Source organism: Bemisia tabaci, chromosome 8, assembly GCF_918797505.1.
Source record: "Bemisia tabaci chromosome 8, PGI_BMITA_v3".
Lineage (NCBI taxonomy): Eukaryota > Metazoa > Arthropoda > Insecta > Hemiptera > Aleyrodidae > Bemisia > Bemisia tabaci.
In genome coordinates, this window is record NC_092800.1 from 4,257,174 (window position 1) to 4,278,821 (window position 21,648).

At 40.3% G+C, this 21,648-nt stretch overlaps 1 protein-coding gene across 2 annotated transcripts in view; it reads left to right on the plus strand.

The window, feature by feature from the left end:
• The first annotated feature begins 13,788 nt into the window (after positions 1-13,788).
• Positions 13,789-21,648, plus strand: part of Fs (Follistatin) — a 116,130-nt gene continuing 108,270 nt past the window's right edge. The window contains exon 1 of one of the 2 annotated variants that reach the window (XM_019052850.2): positions 13,789-14,515. In XM_019052850.2, the coding sequence (XP_018908395.2) occupies positions 14,503-14,515 (13 nt within the window). In that variant the 5' untranslated portion in view covers positions 13,789-14,502. The remainder of the gene's footprint in view (positions 14,516-21,648) is intronic. The other variant, XM_019052851.2, reaches the window with a different exon arrangement.

A 21,648-nucleotide genomic window follows, 5' to 3' on the forward strand; every position in this document is an offset into this window, starting at 1 on the left:
GCTGCCCGCCTGCCACGGCTCTTGAAGCAACTATTTCACACCAGAGGTATTGCACAGTATCAAACAAAACTGAAGGCGCTCTAATGTATTAGTAATGGCAGGCATCCATCAGAAGTACGGAGCTTTCCTCGCAAAATAAATCAAGATACTACGGCCCCAAAAGAGAGCAGTATTCCAAAAACTCACTAAGTCCTAGCATCCGTAATTAGTAACGTTTAGCATACACTTCATCGCCTGGCTGTTGCTTAATCGCCATCGGCTATGAAAGGCTATAAGAAATTGTGTAGCCGGCTATAGAAGCTATTGGAAATTTTACAGCCGGCTGTAGGTCTACGGTAATTTGGAACACAGATTCTACTGCCAATTTTTACCAGGGTCTGGCTTTCTGTATTGTTGAAATTCATGGCACATTTATGGTTATGCCATGAATTTCAATAACAAATAAGCCAGAATGCTCGGAAGTAACTGTACGATTATTATTTCACTGGCGAATTCAACGTTTATTCAAGGCGATCATTTTTAAATAAGACGTTCGGGAAAATATTAATTATTTTTCAATGGCGAAAGCTTTTTATTTCGGAATCCAACTTTCAACTGTTGACTTTACCTATTTGGTGGATGTTGAAGAACGACATTGAAGTATCTCCTTGGGCAAACATACCGAAGTTTGGTAAATTTGTTTGGCTCATTAAGACACCCTAAACTCATTATCCACGGAGTAGGTAAGATGATTGTTGCTCCCATGTAATCGTCAAAAAGGAAATGTTGGATGGTTGAATCCCCAACAGCAGAAGTTTCCACCTGTCGCCAAGAGACTAGTGGAGGGTCTCCTGTCTCTGGGGTTGCAGTTAACCCTGAAAAGACTAAACTTGAAACTGCAAACGGGTCAAGGTTCAGAATGTGTATTATACGATCCATTTTATCACCGTCCCGGGCGAATCTATTAGCGGAGCCATCAGCGCCTGATCGTGCGGGAGCCGGGGATTTTGAGGTTAGGTTCCTCGGAAGCCGGGCTCGATCTGGTGACCACGAGCCACGGTTCAACTTGTTTCAGTCTGGTGCACCGCGGACAAATCGTCGTTCCTCCAACAAAAGAACGTATGTCAATTTCCACGCGAGTCCTGGTTTACATATGAATCCATGCTTTTTGGGGCTCATCCCGAAATCGAGATATGCCCTTTTGTCAGAGGAGCGACGAGATGTCAGGCTGTGACGGATCGCCCGAATCAATCGTCTTACCAAGCACAATTCCATTCGCTTGTGAGCCCTGGACAGCAAGGAGTTAAATGTGAAGCAGGGCTCATCTTAGCGCGGAGTTACGGCGATGGGAGGGGCGGGGAGGGGGGGGGGAGCGATACGGATCTTGAAGCTCCATTACTCATCCTCCGGGCGGTGTTTGCTTGAAAAAAGTGGTAGTACGCTGAAAGGCGCGGATTAAAAGGGGGCCGGGGGAGGGAGTGTGAGCGTGAAAGGGGTAAAGGTCGGAGACCAAATATTGTTTTACGGTCTCGGGGAAGTTCAAGTGCACGGTCGGTCGCGAGTGCAGCGCTCAAAGTCACCACCCACACAGCGGCAGCGCCACCGCCACGCCGAGACCAGGAGTGATTGATCATCTGAGCTGGAAGACCGCAGACTTCGGGGCCCGCCAAGAAAAGTTGAATACCTATTTCACTTCGATTTTTCTTATCTTGGTGTTTTCTTAGGGGTGAAGAAGAGTGTGAGCTCGTTGTTTCACTGGTGAAAAAAGTCGCTCGGCTCTAGAGTCCAGACACTTGAGAACATAGACAAGGAAAAAAACTCTTAATTGGACCGCGTTTAACAGAAAGGAACCAAGCCAAATCGGGATCGAACAGAGAAAAAGAGGTTTAAAGTTTAGCTCCTGCATAAGACTTAATGTAAAAGATAAACTTCAAGTTAAATTTCTACAAAATTTGCTCCAACAAAAACTTTGAATTTTTGGCGATGGATAGTAGAGCAGTGGTTGAGTTCAAAACCACTCATAACTCAATTTTTTCCAAAATGTGGGTTGGTTCCTTTCTGCTTGACTCAGTCCAAATACTCTTAGTTGAATCCGATTTTTCCTTGAATCGAAAAGCCGAGCCTCTTGATTCAGGCGGATTTCCTCTTGATTTCAGCAAAAAGCCCGATTGAATCGAGCGTATTTTTTCTTGTCAATTTTTTACAGAGTCTGGACCCTAGATCCAAGTAAATTTTTTTCCAGTGTTCCCTCACAAAAGAACGTAACTCCATTTCAATGTTGTCAAATTTCCTCTTGCAAATTACGTATTTACTGAAAGAACATCAGGCGTTTCTAACTGAAACGTAATTATATCCGAGGAAAGGATTACGTTAGTCCTTTAATTCCTGAGATCATAAGTTGTACTTAATAGAGCTAATTTAGTGCCAGAAGTTGCAGATAAACTGAAGATTTATCTCCAACGACTTTGGTTAAAGTTATTTTTTTGGGGGTGGGTGGAGAGGGTACAGTTGAGCAAGTCTTGAAGATCGTGCTAAGATTAACAACATTTATACTAAAAAAAGTATTCCATTTTCAAACTTCAAGGGTCAGCTGTCCACCTTTCCCCTGAAATAATGCTCGTGCTTGGTATTGAAAGGAATTAGAAAATTTATGTCTCAAGATGTTTAAATACAATTCCTCCCAGAGCTAACTGACGTTTCAATAAAATGAAATTTCCTATTTTATTCGGATAACGCTCAATGAACATTATCACCGTCTGAAATTTTTTTGTCGAATGTGTCAAACGATTGTAAATTTTTTCTCATCAAGGGTCCGAGCTCACACTTTCAAGTTTCCAAAATGTCAGATAACATTGTTTTCCGCGCGGTGCATCCACAAAGTGCTAATCAAATTGTGTCAAAAGCAGTTGGGCCCTCAAGAACCATTGATTTTCGAAGGTCGGCCACAAATTTAACAATTTGAAAACAACCAGGAAAACTCATAGCACAATAGTGCAGTTACAAGATAAGAGATCTTAAAGTCGCTTAGAGACTAGGGCAACGAAAAGTATGTTTTGAGGAACTAACTGATGCGATGCATTGAAACCAACTGTATGTGCTGAACAGCGAGTATGCGCGATCCCTATGCTAATATAGTCTTTTCCCTCACGAAAGAACTTAACTACATTCCAATGTTGCCACAATTCCTCTCACAAATTGTATTTATACCAGGAGACTCTTGGGCATTTCTAACTGAAAATTTCCTTGATTTTTCCTCTGATCTCGTGTAAAAATCAGAAAAATTTTGGACATATATTGAACTGGTACAATTTTGTAAAAAATAAAATTGTTAGAGTCAATTTCCAGACCTCTCAGATTTTAGTTACGTTATTTCGTCGGGGAACTGACGCTATTTAACTTATTAGAAACCGTCGAAACTGCTTCGCACTGCTCGGATTTATCTTGATTCCTAAGCCAAAATATCAAACTTTAAAAAGTGGAAAGAAATGACACTTCCCAAACTGAAGTGCGTCGCACGATAATAGAACGAGTCATGTGGAATAGTCGGACATGCAATTTGAAACTAAAACTGCAAATTAAGATGTTTATTTCTTCATATTCTAAATGTCAAGGAGCCACTCTTAAAGGAGAGGAGATATTCGCCTCATCTCATTCGTGAAAGATAGAATTACAACAAACCTCCTTCATGCATTAAATTCAAAGTTAATGTTAGACATAAAGAAGTGGATACAACTATACGTCCTTCGTGGATGCCCATGTTGCATACACACGAAACTGAAGGTGCATGTCTATCTTCGCGTACACCAAGATCAGTGGCAAATCTATGTTAGACATAAACAAGTGGATACAACTATACGTCCTTCGTGGATGCCCATGTTGCGTACACACGCAATTGAAGGCGCATGTCTTTTTTCGCGCACATTACGACCAGTGCCGGTGGCGTGCTTTACGATTTATCGATTGCTCTGCCATTTAAACCTACGGAAAACGATCGATAAACAGGCCGCTCGCAACGAACACCCTAATAATCGATTCTATACCATAGTTTTAAATGTGGAAATATCGATGATCGATCATTCACGCCCCGCCACTGAAGAACACAACCATCTCGAGGCAATAAAGACGATATTGAGTATGAGCCACCATCTAGGCCCGTTCCCGTCTTTTCAGTTTTCCGCCATTCAAAATTTTCCGTCCGAAGATTGATTTGCCCTGCGGATGTCTCGTAAAAAAGCCGCGTGATTTTGAAGGGAAACAGATCAAGCGAACAGGGAACAGGGGGCATAGGCTCAAAATCAACGGAGTTCTCCCTCGCGTTGTATTTCCCGATGTCAAGTCTTCCCCGGAGGATCATTTCAGAGCAGTCAGAACTTGAATGATTGAAAGAACGGTACAGTGAGGAATTGAAGCCGAGGGTCCAAACCCGACGTTGCCAATTTCGCAAACTCCGATTTTCACCACCGGGAAACTGCAGATCATCATGGAGTTTCCATCAGAATTACGCTTTTCTCGCGCAAGAGAGCGGAATAGTCGAATTTCACCCGAGAACCGGCAACACTCCTGAGCAAAATTGCCAAATTGTGCTAAGACCCAATAATCCGAGCAGTGTAAATTGGGGGAATTTAAGGTCAAATTTGGCAATTCTGCATGTCCGAAGCAGGTATTTCCATACCGGCCATCAATCTATATTTGAGTTGAACGAGCGTGATAAATCGGCCGCTCCTGTTTCGTCGCTGCCCGATTTTGATGTAAAACTCGCCTATTAGTACGGGCCTAAGGGGTGAGTTAGGTGCTTTTCGCGGCAATTTGGCAGGTTTGGGTAGTTTCAATCATTTTGTCAGCTAAATCAACAAATAAGGGGGCACGCGCCCCTTACCACGAGCCCCAACCTGCCACCCCCTCGCCGCGAATGGCGGACCTTTTGGGCGACCCGACTGACTGCTTGGATTTGTCTCGCTGTGAATAAGCCCCTATTCGCATTGTCATATTAATCATTTCCACGCGAGGATGTCAGATATTGCCTTGCCACCGCAAAAGAACAGTATGACCAAAATATCGACGGTGTACGTCCGCAACCACGTATCTCGGTTCGCGACGTCGCAGATTTCCCGGCATACTTCATTTTTTAAACGGAAAACTACTTAACGGCAATTGGACTGCATTTTACAATTTGGAACTATAAATTCTGGCCCGGTTTGAAAACAACGTATGTGCCATTAGTTTCCCTACGCACATAAGTGTTTTTTCAGATGAGCCAGAATTTATAGTTCCAAATTGCAAAACGCAGTCCAATTCTTCGGAACTGCCGGCCGTGATTTTTCTTCACTGTGTGAAGAAAATTCTGCAAAAACTTCAAGGAATGATGTCAATTTGTTCTCCTTTAAAAAAATAACATAGAGGCAAAGATTTCCAGACACTGCAAACGAGATATGTGATATAGTCCAGGCAAATAAGCCATGAAAAGGGCTATAGCCTGCAAAAATCCCGGGTAGCAATGTTTTCATCGATTCCTACGTAATTTGTGACGCTGAATCCGAATTTCAACTTTGCGCCATTAAATTCGGACCGGAAAGTTGCCAAATTTGGCAAAAATGGCCTAAAATCGGACTTTTTTCCGGATTATGGTCTGTAACTTGCCAAAAATTGATTCTGACGATAAAATTAGTTATTTTCAGAAATAAAGCTCGTTAAATTTCCTATGAAAAAATTCCTAAACACTTTTTTGCTCAAGGCAAAATCAAGCACGCTGGCGGGCTCCTAACTTTGAAAAATGAGCGAAAATTTGGTTATTTGCGGGTTATGGCCTGTGACTCGTCCAAAATTGATCTAACGACAATTTGGTTGTTTTAAAAAAAAAGTTCGTTAAATTTCCCATAAAAAAGTTCCTATACTTTTTTTTGCTCAAGGCAAAATTAAGCGCGGTGGCGGGCACCGAACTTTGAAAAATGAACGAAAATTGCGTTTTTTTGCGGTTTTTGCAAAAATCCGGGTAGTTATGCTCTCAGTGATTCCTACGTAATTTTTGACGCTGAATCCGAATTTCAAATTTGCACCATTAAATTCGGACCGGAAAGTTGCCAAATTTGGCAAAAATGGCCTAAAATCGGCCTTTTTTCTGGATTATGACCTGTAACTTGCTAAAAATTGATCTGACGATAAAATCAGTTATTTTCAGAAATAAAGCTCGTTAAATTTCCTGTAAAAAAGTTACTTTACACTTTTTTGCTTAATGCAAAATCAAGCGCGCTGGCGGGCTCCGAACTTTGAAAAATGAGCAAAAATTGTGTTTTTCGCGGTTTTTGCCCGATGTCTCCTGTTTTAATCGTCCGACGAGTAATTTCTGGACAAATTAAGTGAAGATGATAAAATTTACACTTGGTGAAATGAATTGATGTAAATAATAAGGATAACCCAACACATTACAGTATGCGCAATTTTCGCACATTTTACAAAGTTCGGAGCCCGCCAGCGCGCTTGATTTTGCCTTGAGCAAAAAAGTGTTTAGAAACTTTTTTATAGGAAATTTAACGAGCTTTATTTCTGAAAATAACTAATTTTATCGTCAGATCAATTTTTGGCAAGTTACAGGCCATAATCCGGAAAAAAGTCCGATTTTAGGCCATTTTTGCCAAATTTGGCAACTTTCCGGTCCGAATTTAATGGCGCAAAGTTGAAATTCGGATTCAGCGTCAAAAATTACATAGGAATCGATGAAAACATTGCTACCCGGGATTTTTGCAGGCTCTTTTCCTTGTTTGCCTGGACTAATAGCGGACTTACGCCGTCGATATTGTCTCCTCGTAGGACGATTCACCGTCCCGGAAGTTTAGAAGTCAACTTCTGATCGAGATTTCAACAATTGTTTTTTAACACAGTTAACACTAATAAAACACAGTAAAACACTAATATTGAAGCGGAGAGTTTCAAACACTGCAAACGAGATACGAGGTTATATGTCGTTGCGCGAAGAAACACTTTCCTTTGTGCGAATTGTATATCGTATAATTTAGTCGGTAATTCTGGTCCCAAAAGCAAAGCCATCAGTTGAGCGATCGACCGCTTCAGTCGAATTGAACTTCAGTTCGGTGAACCGAAGGTTTTAATCCTCGAACCGAAAAACTTAGTTCACAGTGAGAGATCATAACTTCTTAAATACCTCGATACATACAAGTTCGAGATTGATCAAGGTTTTCTGTTCTATCAACTGAAGCGGTCGATTCGCTTTACTCAGGGCTCAGTCAGAAAAACCAAAAAACAGCCACAGCGGGATGATTATTGAGGGAAATTTAGAGACAAAGTGATAGACAAAGAAGACAAGAAGGATATGGAGGGATCCTATTGGTGGAAACGGGTGACTGCAATGCACGAAGGATGGACGTCGTCCATCGTCGTAAGTAACAGACTAACAAATGGCAACCTACGAGGGAACCCTCTAGCGAGCCTATCATTTCCTCCTTATACTATAACAACCACCCCTTTCAACCAATAGGATAGCTCCATTTTCTCTTTGTCTCCTTCGTCCATCGCTTGCCTATCAATTTTAATAATCAGCCTGCTGAACTATTCGACAGTAAAATGTATGTATTACTCTCTTGTAATACGTTGATCCTGTTACACTTGACTTATTTTTCAATTGTCAATTCGTCGCTTCCTGGACGAAGGAACGTAACTTCATTTAGAGGTTGCCAAATTGATTCAAGCAATTTAAATATTTTACAAAAATGCACCCGCGCAATTTTTATCCGACATTTTTCTGATTTTTGCATGAAATCTGAGGAAAAATCAGTGAAATTCCCAGTTAGAAATGCCCAAGATTCTCTTGGTTAATAAGTAATTTTCGAGAGGAAATTTGGCAACATTGAAATGAAGTTACGTTCTTTCGCAAGGAAAATGACGCATTGATGGAAGGTCTTTCCTACAATGTTATCTTTGTCTTTGACAGCATTTATGCTGCGATGCTTAGGGGGCAATCAATTTAAAAATGGATGGTTCACTAACTGACATAGTTTACTCAAATCCATCGCTTTATTCAATAGTATAGGATTTTATTGTTATAGTATTATTACTACTAAAAATGGTTGAATTTCAAAAGATGAAGCATCATCTGAAATTCCACCGTCTCGTGCGTCGTAGGAAGAGCTCACTCCAAGGATTAACTGAATGATCCCTCTTCCCCTTTGACATTGAAGAGGGTCCATCGGCTGACGTCATCAATTACCGCTCCTCCGCCGATACAATTATTGAAAGGCCCGGGTGGGTAGTCGTAATTTCCGAAAATCCCTTGATGACGTCACAGATGAGCAAACAATCGATAAATGCCGCATCCTGATTCTAAAATAGTTCTTGTGGGCTGTTTAGAAATGACTCACGCTCAGAATTCGAAGGTCCGCGTGTTATAAATGGAAATTACAATAAACTACAATTATCTCACTGTGGTGGGAATAACTGAGAAGTTTCTGTTTAGGGTAAAAACATGCAGTTAATTCTTTCCACTCAATTTTGGAAGTGGAGGCCGATGCTTTTCAGAATATTTTGAATCGACAAAGTAGACTAATATATGGTACGTTTTATGGGGAACAGATAAATAAAAGCAAAAACAAAAAATAAACCCAAGGTTATATTTTTTGAAATGGCATCAAGTTTAATTGAGACAGTAAAAGCTGCAGAGTATGCAGAGCATGAGCATACATTCTATGAATGAAAAATGGTCGACATCAATGGATTTGCATGATTACTTCAAAAAATAAACATATTTGCACCGAATGTACGCCATCCTAACTTTATAAATGACCTTTTTAAAAAAAAAAATAATTTAAAAATGAAAGGAGCTCTCATTATTTTCATTGACGGTTAAAAATGGAAAATACTACATTCGTTTGAAGTAAAACACGGTCTGGGAAAACCATCAGGACGATTCCAACGTCTCTCCTATCTTTGGTTGCCAACGCATCATAGAAATGGAGCAAGGGAAAAGACGGCGCAAAGATACAACTATTCGTACCTGATGGATGTCCGTGTTGTATCTGCAAAATTGAAGGCGCGATGGTGTGAGGCGTAAACACTCATGCTCCGCCATATGCCGCTAATGACGTGTCGCTTGGATTCTGAAGAAAAGTTAACCAAAACAAGGCCGATTACGTCTCTCCTATCTTCGGCTTTGTCGCTCACGTATAGTCCTTGAAGCACCACTACATAGGACGGGAACAAACACAATATGGAAGTAGAGCAAGGGAAAGGACTCGCGTTGAGACGGCGCAGAGACACAACTATTCGTACTCGATGGATGACCGTGTTGCGTACGCAAAATTGAAGGCGCGATGGCGTGAGGCGTGAACGCGCAATGCTCCGCTTTGAGCTAATGAGGTATTGCTTATTTTCGGGAGAAAAGTTGCGAGGCCCCGAATACGTCTCCTCTACCCTATGCTGTGTTGACACTAGTAGTACGGTGGCTAGTTGCAACTTAGTGGCAAATCGTGATACAGTTTAGCGGTTTTCAGGGGTCAAAGTAGATGACATTTTAGGAGTTTTGAGTCGAAGAGGCATTTCGAATTTAGTGGCAGATCCAAGATGGCGGCCATTCAAAATGGCGCCGGGCGCGTACTTTGAGCCGCTATAGATCGAGATCCACTGAACCGATTTAATTTTTCTTTTTTTTTGTTTAAAAGATAATTTACAGGTAAAAATAAAAAAATTACAAAATTTTTGATTTTGACTATGTACAGGGTGTTTTTTCCACAAAAACCGGTTTTTTCAGAAACCCAAAATCGTTTACATTTAAATAACTTTTCAGGATGGGCGTACCAGCAATTTAAGATGTGTTTATTCTGAAAGTGCTTGTTTTTAGCTTTCCAACGGTATATTACACTATGGGTCAGTAATTAACAGTTTGCGTAATATCTTAATCCGCGCGGCGGCGGCACGCGATGGACCTCCGAAATAGCAGTGTAGCGCATACCCATATCGCTCTAGTTCCGCTTCTACTGAACTGATTTCAGATTTTTTTGTTTTGTTCGGAAGGAGTATCAACGGAGAAATTTGAAGATAGCTAAGGAGGGTCTGAGCCCCCGACTCCTTTTTTATTCAATATAGAAAATGTCTATTTTTGTGCTATTCAGTGTTTTTTCCTTCTGGTACGTTGGCTTAGTGCCAAAAAAGGGCAAAATGCTGCAAATCGTGTTATACCACTTTAGGAGGTCAAACAAGATGACATTTGAAGAGTTTTGAGTCGAAGAGGCATTTTCAAAATGGTGGCAGATCCAAGATGGCGGCCATTCAAAATGGCGGCCGGCGCGTACTTTGAGCCGCTATAGATCGAGATCCACTGAACCGATTTTATTCCTCTTTTTTTGTTTGATAGATAATTGAAAGGTAAATACAACAAAATCACAAACTTTTTGATTTTGACAATATACAGGGTGTTTTTTTCCACAAAACCCGGTTTTTGTGCATTGATAAAAAAGCTTTTAACCCATATATCTTTTAAAATCGCATTATTAAGGCCCCTTTAAATACTCGCCATGTAAAAGAGCGTCTTTTGAGCTTTCCAACGATATATTACATGATGGGTCTATAATTTAAGATTTTCGCACCACTGCGATCCGCGCGACGGCGGCACAGCGCGGGCCTGCATAAATTAATCCAGGGGCATATGTTGAAAAGAAGCCTCCCGTGGAATAGTGAATGGAGCAAGTGTGAAAAGTGGCCTAATCTCTTCTTTTCGATGTGCAGAAAAATAATTTAGATGTTGTCTAGTTCAATTTTGCGTCCAACCCCTCCAATTCAAGATGGCGGCCAAAATGGGGGCTCGGGGGTTGAAGATGTTGGAATTTGTTTTTGATGCCATGTATGGGTCTATCACTATGTAACTCTGGTCGTAGAGTCCGAATTTGAGGTCCAAAATTGTCTCCGGCTCAAAGGGATGCCCAAAATCCAATATGGCCGCCAAAATTTCCACGATAGGGTCAAATCTCCGAAAGTTGCGTAAAACTGCCAAGTAGTATATCTTTCTTAGGGTTTTCTGGGTCGTAAATTTCACCGATGAGGTCAGAATTTCACTACAGGTTTATTGAAGCCCAGAAATTTCAAAATGGTGGCCAACATGGCTGCCGCTCAGATAGTGAGAACGGTAGAGAAGTTTACCATGCATACAATGATGAATTTTCGTGCATGTTATGAACCCCGCTGATTCTAGTATGTAGTCATCAAGTACATCGGAGTGGTAGTGATAGTTGTCTGTAGTACATCTAGGACATGCTCAAGAACGTATTTCCTGATTTTTCCTAAAGAAGATACTTTTCTCGCTTGAAGGACAAAATACACAATTCTGAATACAAAAGTCACCTTGGGAGTTCAGCGGACAAAGGGGGATTCCAACTTTGGAGAGCGGGATTCTCACCACGATTTTAATTTTTTTTTTTTTTTTTTTTTTTTTTTTTTTTTTTTTTTAAAAAATAAAATCAGATAGTAAGCTGAGATTTAAGATAAATCGATACCAAAAATTCCACCATCAGCCAATCCCGCAATGACAGAAAGGTAACTTCTCTACCGTTCTCATTATCTGAGCGGCAGCCATGTTGGCCACCATCTTGGTTCTTAGAGAACTTTTATCGGCCTTTTTCGGTATTTGGACCTCATTTGTGGAATTTGCGACCCAAAAATCCAATGCAGGGGCACCTCACTCGAGGATACGAGCCTCAACAAAATATTTCACTCCGCAACGGCAGCCATATTGGCCGCCATTTTGAAATTTCTGGGCTTCAATAAACCTGTAGTGAAATTCTGACCTTATCGGTGAAATCTACGACCCAGAAAACCCTAAGAAAGATATACTACTTGGCAGTTTTACGCAACTTTCGGAGATTTGACCCTATCGTGGAAATTTTGGCGGCCATATTGGATTTTGGGCATCCCTTTGAGCCGGAGACAATTTTAGACCTCAAATTCGGACTCTACGACCAGAGTTACATAGTGATAGACCCCATACATGGCATCAAAAACAAATTCCAACATCTTCAACCCCCGAGCCCCCATTTTTGGCCGCCATCTTGAATTGGAGGGGTTGGACGCAAAATTGAACTAGACAACATCTAAATTATTTTTCTGCACATCGAAAAGAAGAGATTAGGCCACTTTTCACACTTGCTCCATTCACTATTCCACGGGAGGCTTCTTTTCAACATATGCCCCTGGATTAATTTATGCAGGCCCGCGCTGTGCCGCCGTCGCGCGGATCGCAGTGGTGCGAAAATCTTAAATTATAGACCCATCATGTAATATATCGTTGGAAAGCTCAAAAGACGCTCTTTTACATGGCGAGTATTTAAAGGGGCCTTAATAATGCGATTTTAAAAGATATATGGGTTAAAAGCTTTTTTATCAATGCACAAAAACCGGGTTTTGTGGAAAAAAAAACACCCTGTATATTGTCAAAATCAAAAAGTTTGTGATTTTGTTGTATTTACCTTTCAATTATCTATCAAACAAAAAAAAGAGGAATAAAATCGGTTCAGTGGATCTCGATCTATAGCGGCTCAAAGTACGCGCCGGCCGCCATTTTGAATGGCCGCCATCTTGGATCTGCCACCATTTTGAAAATGCCTCTTCGACTCAAAACTCTTCAAATGTCATCTAGTTTGATCCCTGAAAGCCGCTAAACTGTATCACGATTTGCCACTATTCGCCCTTTTTTGGTAATTACCCACCGTACTATAGATTTTTTTCATTCATTTTTTTTTTAAACCTAATGTCTGATTCTTTTTCTAGGATGTATTTCCAGATCTATATCGAATGCTCTTGTGTGCCGGCACCATAACTCTCCCAGCTGAGATAGTCGGGTCAATTAGACCTGGACTGGGATTTCCGGTGGTAGTTATCCAAAAAAATTTCTCTGACGCTCGATTTCTTCTTTTTCTATTCAATTTTATGTCTGATAATTTTTTAACGATGTATATGTAGACCTAATAACGAAGTGTGAGAATGGCATTTCGTACAATACTTTACTTCCGCCAGATTCCACTTCTCCTCGTTTTTGCTCGTCAATTTATGAGTATAAACATAGTCAAAATATCTCAAATTTTTAAACCAACGGCCATAGAGGGGCAACATGAATGACGTCAGGTATGAATCGTGACCTTGTCATCTCCGAGTTCATGTTCATCATGAGCAATGAAGTATAGTGAGAGGTCCATGTGGTTAAATGCTATCTACTTTGAAGGAGAAGGTATTGATTGGCATCACGCAAAATATGACTATTAAAACCGCATTATAATAAGATCTGGGGATAACAAATTTCACCCATATAAGGGATATTTTCTTCAATCAATTATTCCCTTCAATGGATTAATAAATAGAACGATAAAAATCATACGAGGGAGAATTTACCTGGATTTTTAGAATAATCCATTAAATTAAAATCATGAAATTCTAAAATTCACCCAAGTTACTTTGTATTAGTTTACAGATCTATTTCAAAATTTCGTGAGCGCATCGTCGAAATAATTCCTCATCAATTTAATTCTCCAACATTGTGCAAAACCACCTCGGGTACACCGCCCAAGCGACGACGACCGACTCACCGCCGGCGTGCGAATCCAGCCCAGCCAGCCCGAAGGGTGCGATCATCACTTAGCGGGGGTAGAAACGCCCGCACCGGCCCGGGGGGGGGGGGGGGGGGGGGGGGGGGCTCGGGAGTCGGAGCGTCTCGCGCGCGTAAAACCCACCTCGGATTTTCTCGTTATGAATGAAAACCCGGAGTGGGGACTCGGCGCGGGCGGGGGGGGCCGGCGGCGGGGGGGGGGGGGGGGGGAGCTGTGAGTATGAGACGCCGTGCCGCGCCAGCCTGCTTCAGTGTAGTGCTCGTTACCCAAACATCCACTTCGGCTCCGGTACCGCAAGGGGGACAAAAAATATCGCAAATTGCGGAAACCGAAAAGTTCAATTTCGAAAATGCGCCCGGGTTTCATCCCCTCGTGAAGTTTTTTTCTTTTTTTCTGTCTCTGCGAGAAACCGTCACCTGTTAAGGCCGCATTTACGATGGGAACCCGCTTACGATGTTACGACTCGGTGGGAGAGTGAACCCGGGGGTGTCCCCCCCTTGGAAAAGCGTCGCTGGGATGACTCACCCACCCCTAGCACAGGTGATCGGTAGACTTTCGCGCCGCTCGGTCCGCTCGCCCCATTTCTGCTTCTACTTCGTGCAGCTTTTCGTCTTCCTGGTTTTCTACCAGAACCCCGAGCGGGATTGAGCTCCAAGATGTGCGTGGAAACTTGCGGCATGCCCGTGGTCCGGAACCAAAAGCGGGGTCCGTGTGTTGGTGTCCAGTGCGGTGCTCCCCGTTTGACTTTGAAACATGTTCCTCCCCCCCTGGCGACGGTAGTCAAATTTTAGTCGATAGTGCGTTGTCAATCCTCGTAGTTCCGTTTAAAGTATTGTTTTGTTTGAGTAGGTGCTCTTCCAAGTATTTGCTGCTGAATTGCTTTACTGTTGTGTTTGTGTTGCACAGTATCCTCTGGACCAGTCCGCCGATGTTGGTTGAAGGTAAGCTGCGAATTTTAAGTGGTTTTTTGGGGGTTTTATCGTTTTTCATGTCTTTTCCTGTCATTAGTGAGATAATATTCGTCAAAAATGGTTTTTTTTTGTTTTATTTTTTTTTTGTAAATCAATATTTTTGCTATCACTGGTATTCCTTACAATCTTTATCAATGGTTTTGTTTTATCCATAATCATTGCGTTTTCATCCTTTTTCTAATCCGCGATTTCCTTGCCTTTGGTGGTTATTTTTCAATTTTTCCCATCAATTTTTTCCTGAATTATCGATGCAGGTCTTTTTGCTACCCATAGATTTTTTTTTATCACCGATGGTTTTTCTGTGTTACACAATTTTACCGTGCTTTTTGCTCTCATTAGTGAGATAATATTCGTCAACTTCGCAAATGCGTTTTCCTTCTTTTTTCTAATCCCCATTTTTTCCGCTGTTGATGGTTATTTTTCCATTTCTCCATCAATTTGTTACTCGTAATCATCGACACATACAAATATTTTTGTTATAATTTTTTTTTTTTTTTTTTTTTTTTTTTTTTGTGTCAATAGTTTTCCTGTGTCAATTTTTTTTCTTTTTTCATTTTTCGGTGTTTTATGTGAAGACGGTTTGTCAGGCCGCACGTTCCTGAAATTTTCCCCTTATTTAAATGAAAAGAAAGGGAAAAATTCTGTGGATTTTAATATTTTATTTAGCTCAGTATTTTGTACGATAATTTTTAGTGTTGTGTTCGGAATAGTCGTCGTTCGGTGGGCTGTGAGTATCAGTCTGAAGAAAAATCATTCGTTAGACAGCATTTAGCCTAACAAAGTTAATCTGTAAATATTTGTCTGGTCTGGGTACATTAGTCATTGATATTGAAAAAAAGATAAAAGTAATTATTCTTCCAAAGAATTTTTATCGACATTTCGGAGATGGTTCCAGATCAAATTAATGATCTATCAATTAGTTGATAAATGTTCGGTGTTGGCCATGTTAATACTCAATTTGTTGCTTAAACGAAGCATGCTGTACTAGATCTAATATCATCCAAAAAAGTCGTATTTTTGAGCGATTCTTGGTTTCGGTTTTTGAAAGGGTCAAGTTCGCCTTGACGCAAAAATATTGTAAATTTACGATGATTCCGCAAGTTTTGCGAAAATAGCAAAAAATCCTCACAGGCTGATATCAGTCCTGCAGGACTTCTCACGCTTTCGTCTTTCTCATAATTTTGTAGGTTAATTTATGAAATATGCTGCATAGATTTTATTTTATAACATATTATTACGCCAACAAAATAAAGAAAATTTCAGTCATTAAGACTGTACGCGTAGTCTTGATTTCATCCTTTAGGTCCAGTTACACGATCAAATTGAGCCATCAAATTGGGCCTCTCATTGGTCGCATCCTCACTTCAGGTCTTTTTCCACCAATTAGAGCTTCAATTAGATGGCTCAATTTGATCGCGTAACCGGAACATTTGATGAACGTGTGTGTGTTCCTATTTTTTTGTACACGCCTTGAAAAGAAATTGTGATTTTTGAAAAAAAATCGAGTGTTTGCGAATTTTTAGCAGATTCTCAACACTTAAAAGCAAAGTCCAATTCCAGAAAAACCGACCGCAAGGAAAAATTGGTTCATGAAAAAAGTAACGGAACTGGAGTTCCTGGACAGCGGGGGCCTTCATCTATGGCTATTGCTTTGCGAACTCCTTTAGAATTACTGAAAAATTCTTTCCCGTGGCGTTTGACGAGCACATCCGTTGTTTCTCCGCAAAGTCCGGTTTTCCTTGCGCGATATTTTTCATCTTACTCCTTTGTATTTGCATAATCATGACTGCATTTACAAAAACTTTAAATCTCAAACGAGCTGTCACTAAAATATGATAATTTTTTGAACTTTAATATCCACCCATCCTGCCTAGGTGGGTGTTAACTAAGCTTTTAAATTAGAAGAACGTTACGAATGTAATTATTTTGATAAATTCACCATACCTAAACTTGAAGAATACAATGGAGCAAAATGAATGAAAGGTATGTAGCAACGCACAGTTCTAGATGGAAAGATCGAAAGAATTTCATGAGCGGCGTTTTATATTTTCGATGACGTCAAAAGCGGTGATATAGAACAATCTAAGACATCATCAGAATTACTGTGCCTTGATAGTGGAGAGGGTTCCGTAAGAAAATCCGAAAATGAACAAAAAATTGAATTTTGTCATAGTGAGACTTGCGGCTTGCGATAGGGAAAGACTCAATAGAATATGCACCTCTCTACTCGCAAAAGTCGATATACCTAACGGTAAGGGTTCATGTCATCTCTAATATTGATCCTGTCGTGGACTTTTACCGGAGCAAAACTTGGAGTTGTTAGACATAGAAATTAGGTCAAAAATCGCGATTAGCACATCAGGAAACTTTGCAAGTTACTCGTTACGTCACAATTTGCGGAAGTAAAATGCAAATTTTTCAGTCTCCCGCCTGAAGATGTATACTACACGACGAACACATGGTTATGTGAAACATAACAGTGGCTATTTGCTATTTTGCGTAAAATTCTAGACTTTGCACTCGTATACGAATCACATTTTGTCATCAAGGGTTTTTTTTTTTTTTTTTTTTTTTTTTTTTTTTTTTTTTTTAATAGAGGCTCAAAGTTGTCTTTCCGTAAAGAAATGAATTAACTACATTTCAACGTCGCGAAATTATCACTCGGAGAACGAACTTTTACAACGAAATTGTTGGACATTTTTAACTTAAAATTACACTCATTTTTCTTCAAATTATACCAAGCCAGTCATATTCCTGTAAAAAATAAAATTTTCGAATCAATATGCCAACCTTCGTGTAAAATTATGCGTTCTTTCATCAGGGGGACAGTAAATTTCGCAAATTTTACTCGCAGATTGTAAGGTTAAAAGTAAATTGCTAACTTTCCCGATGAGTTTCTTGCAATTTGTAGGCCATTTTCAACCAGATGTATACTTCCTTTTTCACTCTGGCAAAATTTTGCAAGAGATCTATACTACCGTGCTGAGGAAAAATGCCGCATGAGCAGTCAAATGTTGACAAATTTCCTCTCAGAAAAGAGTTATTTTTAAAGACAGTTACGAATATTTTTCCTAACAAATTTTAGACGTTTTAGATCAAATTACAAACGAAATCCTAATAAAAATAGGAAAACAAATATTCATAAAGTTTCCTAAAAATTTATGAATTTTTGATAGAAATTTGGCAACGCCTGATGGCTCATACGACATTCTTCCTTAGCTCGGCAGTGTAGCTGGCAACCCTGTGATTGGAGGTAAAAAGTTGACAACATAATTTCGGCGAGCGTACTTTTGTTTTGCTCAGCTCCCGGCTCGTCGACCGGGAATACGGTGCCAGAGAGTTGAAATTTTGTTGTTTTTCTGCAATATTAGCTTTGAATTCACGCCAAGGCTTTCGGGAGTGAACTGAACCGATTCTAATTCGCTCTCGATCATTAGACAAGAGTCATGGCGGACATCAATGTACTCCGAAAAACATTTCCGTCAAATGAGCCGGTTTTTCCATACACTGAAAAAAAAAATATCGGTGTATTTACTAAGAAAAGGGTAAAATTACCAAGAATTCAGGGTTCTATTTGATCCCAGTTTTCTCTCGGTAAAATTACCATTTATGGAATTGGTAATTTTACCGAGAAATTTCGGTAAAATTATTGAACTTTCTCGGTAATTTTACTGGACCTTGGTAAAAACGCCAACATTTTTTATCGACTATGGTAGAATTACCGAGATAAAATGGCAAAGTTACCGGGAATTGATTACCAATAAAAGTGGTATTCTTACCTGAAAAAAAACAGTAAAAATACCGGTTTTTACGTCAGTTTACCAGTCTGTTCTGGTAAAATTACCAATAAATGGTAGAAAAAGTGAGATGGTAAAGGTACCAATAACACACCTTGGTAAAAATGCCGAGAATTTTTTTTCAATGTGTGTCCTTTTTTAAATATGGGACTCAAAGGGAGTCCGCCTTAACGTCCAGTCTGCACTAAAAGAGAGGAGACCTTTGATAGTTAGTTTTAAGAAAATAGGGAAATTTTCGGGAGGAAAGCATTTTGGGTCACGTAAGTTTTTCGTGGATAAACCTTTAAGACTGGGTGAAGGACTTTCCGAGCGTTATGTGCAACTTGTGAGGGGAGTAAAGGTTCAAATTGTGGGTGTGTAAGAGGAAAAGGGTAAAAATTGGGCTTTCGTTCCATTTAAAAGCCCTTTCAATTTATTTTTAGTCAAGTTATCATTTTTCCTTCAACTAAACTTGCCTTTGCATTTTGCAATGGGTAAAGAGTTGATTTTGTATCATTTTCCTCCTGCACTGGGAAAAACAAAATCACATTGGATCTAGAGTCCAGACTTTTGAAAACAGTGACAAGAAAAAGGACTCTTGATTCAAGCAGATTTAAGCTTAAATCAAAAGGAAATCCGCTGAAATTAAGAAGCTTGGTTCTTGATTTAAGCTTAAAACTGATTGAATCAAGAGTATTTTTTCTTGTCGATGTTTTTAAGAGTCTGGACTCTAGATCCATTGTGTTTTTTTTTCCAGTGTGTAATACGAAATGAAATCCTCTAACCTAATTCTAAGATCTGTAAAATAACGTTTTGCCGACCGGCAAAACTGAGTAGAGTTTTTTTTTGGTTTTTAACTTTTCTCCTCCCATGCGTTTTTCCATGTTTATTATTCTGTTTCGCGGAAGTTTCTCGTACTTTACTCAGCTCTAACAACCGCCAAGCATAAATTGCGCGTTGTCACACAAATTAAAAGCACAAATTAAAGACTGTAGGATTTGCCTAAGTGGGTTGCTACAACCACGGAGCCCGCTGCAACATCGATGCGATTAATCGCCAGTTATCCTCAAATTCCACAGGAAATCCGCAATTTTGTTCGACGATTGGGCACAGGCGACGAAGAGGCGCATCCAATCACGTGACGCGTGTATGCACCGCGCGCAATCTTTGCCCAAGTTGCCAAATTTGATCATGGAAGTACGCAAATTTACATGGTTTTTTATAGTTTACATGCGATTTTGCAATCCTGTGCAGCCAGGGTCCGGCGAAAAATGTTGTCATGCTGTTCGCATGGTCATCGCGTTATTATACAGTTACTTAAAAAGTTGAAAAGTTACCGGTACCAATTTGATGCCTGTAGCTGCGTCCCCACGGGTCCAAATGTTTTGCGATTTGCTTAAATTTTTTGAGGGTTTACCGGAAATCGTGGGTGTATTTTTTGATAATTCATTTTTTCCAGAGAGTTGGCAACGCTTTGCTGCACTCGCCAATTAGCCCTGCTAATTTGCGACCCTTGATTGTTTCAGGTTAAAACCGGTACCTGCACTGAGCTGACTGGTGCCGATGCTAGATATTATTCTCGATCGTTACCAAGAAAAAAGATATAAACAAAATCGAAGAGAACGAGAAATGTACAAAAGAAAGAAATAGGAATAACTAATAATTGTGTTGACTAGGCCAATTAAACGGTAAATTTTCGCGTTCGGGTATTTTGGCTCTGGTTCGCCGTATTTTAAAAAAAGATTTCGAGAGTTAACAGCTGAATGGTGATTATTAGCAAAATAATGTAATTAACGGATACAATTTCTCTGTTTAAAATCTCGGAATAGAATTTGGATTGCATTCTGTTCCTGCGCCTATTTTGCCTCTGAAAAACGGACAATAAAGAGCTTGGAGCAATATCTATGCATTTTGTGGAGTGAACTCTACTACTACAGAGGAATTTAACTGGATTACATTTTGCAATAAGGAACCACTATCCCTGGCTTTCCATAAAAGCACATATCTGCATAGGAAACTAGTGGCATGCATGTTGTTTCTAAAATGAGCCAGAAATAGTAGTTCCTTGTTGCAAAATGTAATCCAACTTTTTTTGCAGAGTTAATCACGCACTCACGAAGCGGATTCCATTCCCTATTCATTTTACTCTACGCCGCCCCTTCTTTCTTGTTTGATTTTTCTCTGAGGCTGTTTTTCACAGCGCGATTTATTGTAATTTTTTTCGCCAAAACTGTCGAGCGAAAATTGCGTTTAATGTCTGTGTAACTATACAAAATAAACCTTTGATCACGTACCTTAAGTCTGGAACGTACATAGGCGGATCTAAGGGGGAGGAGGCGTAGGGGGCGCGCGCCCCTTCCGTTCACCCGAAAAAAAGAGGAAGGAGAAATGAAGAAAGAAAGAAAGAAGAGAGGAACGGAGGAAAGAAAATAGAAGGATGCCAATGTTTGGTAATTATTTTTGACGAAATTGACTCAAACTGGATATTGAACGCGTTAAAGTTTCGAAAATTTTCTAGGGGAGCCCCCAGACCCACCCCCGCCCCTGCCGTTTAGAGTGTCCGGATCCGCCTATAGAAACGTAAGCAGTTGAATTTTACGTAATATGTGCCAAAATTCGCGGACTGTTACTTCCGTCCCGCACTCCACGCAAAATATTTCCGGGTTCGTTCGTGCCCCGAGTATCCGAGTGCAGCACAAATGTACACGCCTGTAGTCTTACATAAACCTTTACTACGAGGTTTTTTGCACACATCAGACTAAATAAATACCGGCAAAACATTGACCCGAGTGCAAACTTAGCATGGCATACCGCTGATGACGCAAGGGCGTGGGACCTTACTTTCACGTAAGCTTCAAAGATCGTGGAGTTATACGAAAAATAGAGCTTATCTCAAAATGTATTTATGTCTTTTTGTCATAGAGCGACGATGTAGCTTACGCACTTAAAACTATGCGCCGCTGACTCAGGGAAAAAAATACAAGTCTCAAAATTGAGCGTTAAAATGCTGAATAATATCCTTAAAATTTAAGTCTCGTGTCGCTCAGTGTTGCCGATCCGGTTCTGATAATTTTTGTTTTTCATCCGACTTAAATTGGAGGGTCATACGTCGATTGCAAAATATCGAGGAATTCTGGCAGCGTTATGGTTAATAAATCAACCAGCTGAAACGATCATTGCTCTCTTCGTGCCGGCAAAATTTTCGATTAGCCCCTCGTTTTGTATTTTGCAACATCAGTGCCTGCTTAACTACTTTGGGTCGCAAGCGCTATACTCTGTAGGAGTCGAAATTGTCCGAAATTTGGCGGCCCCATTTCTCACGCCGGC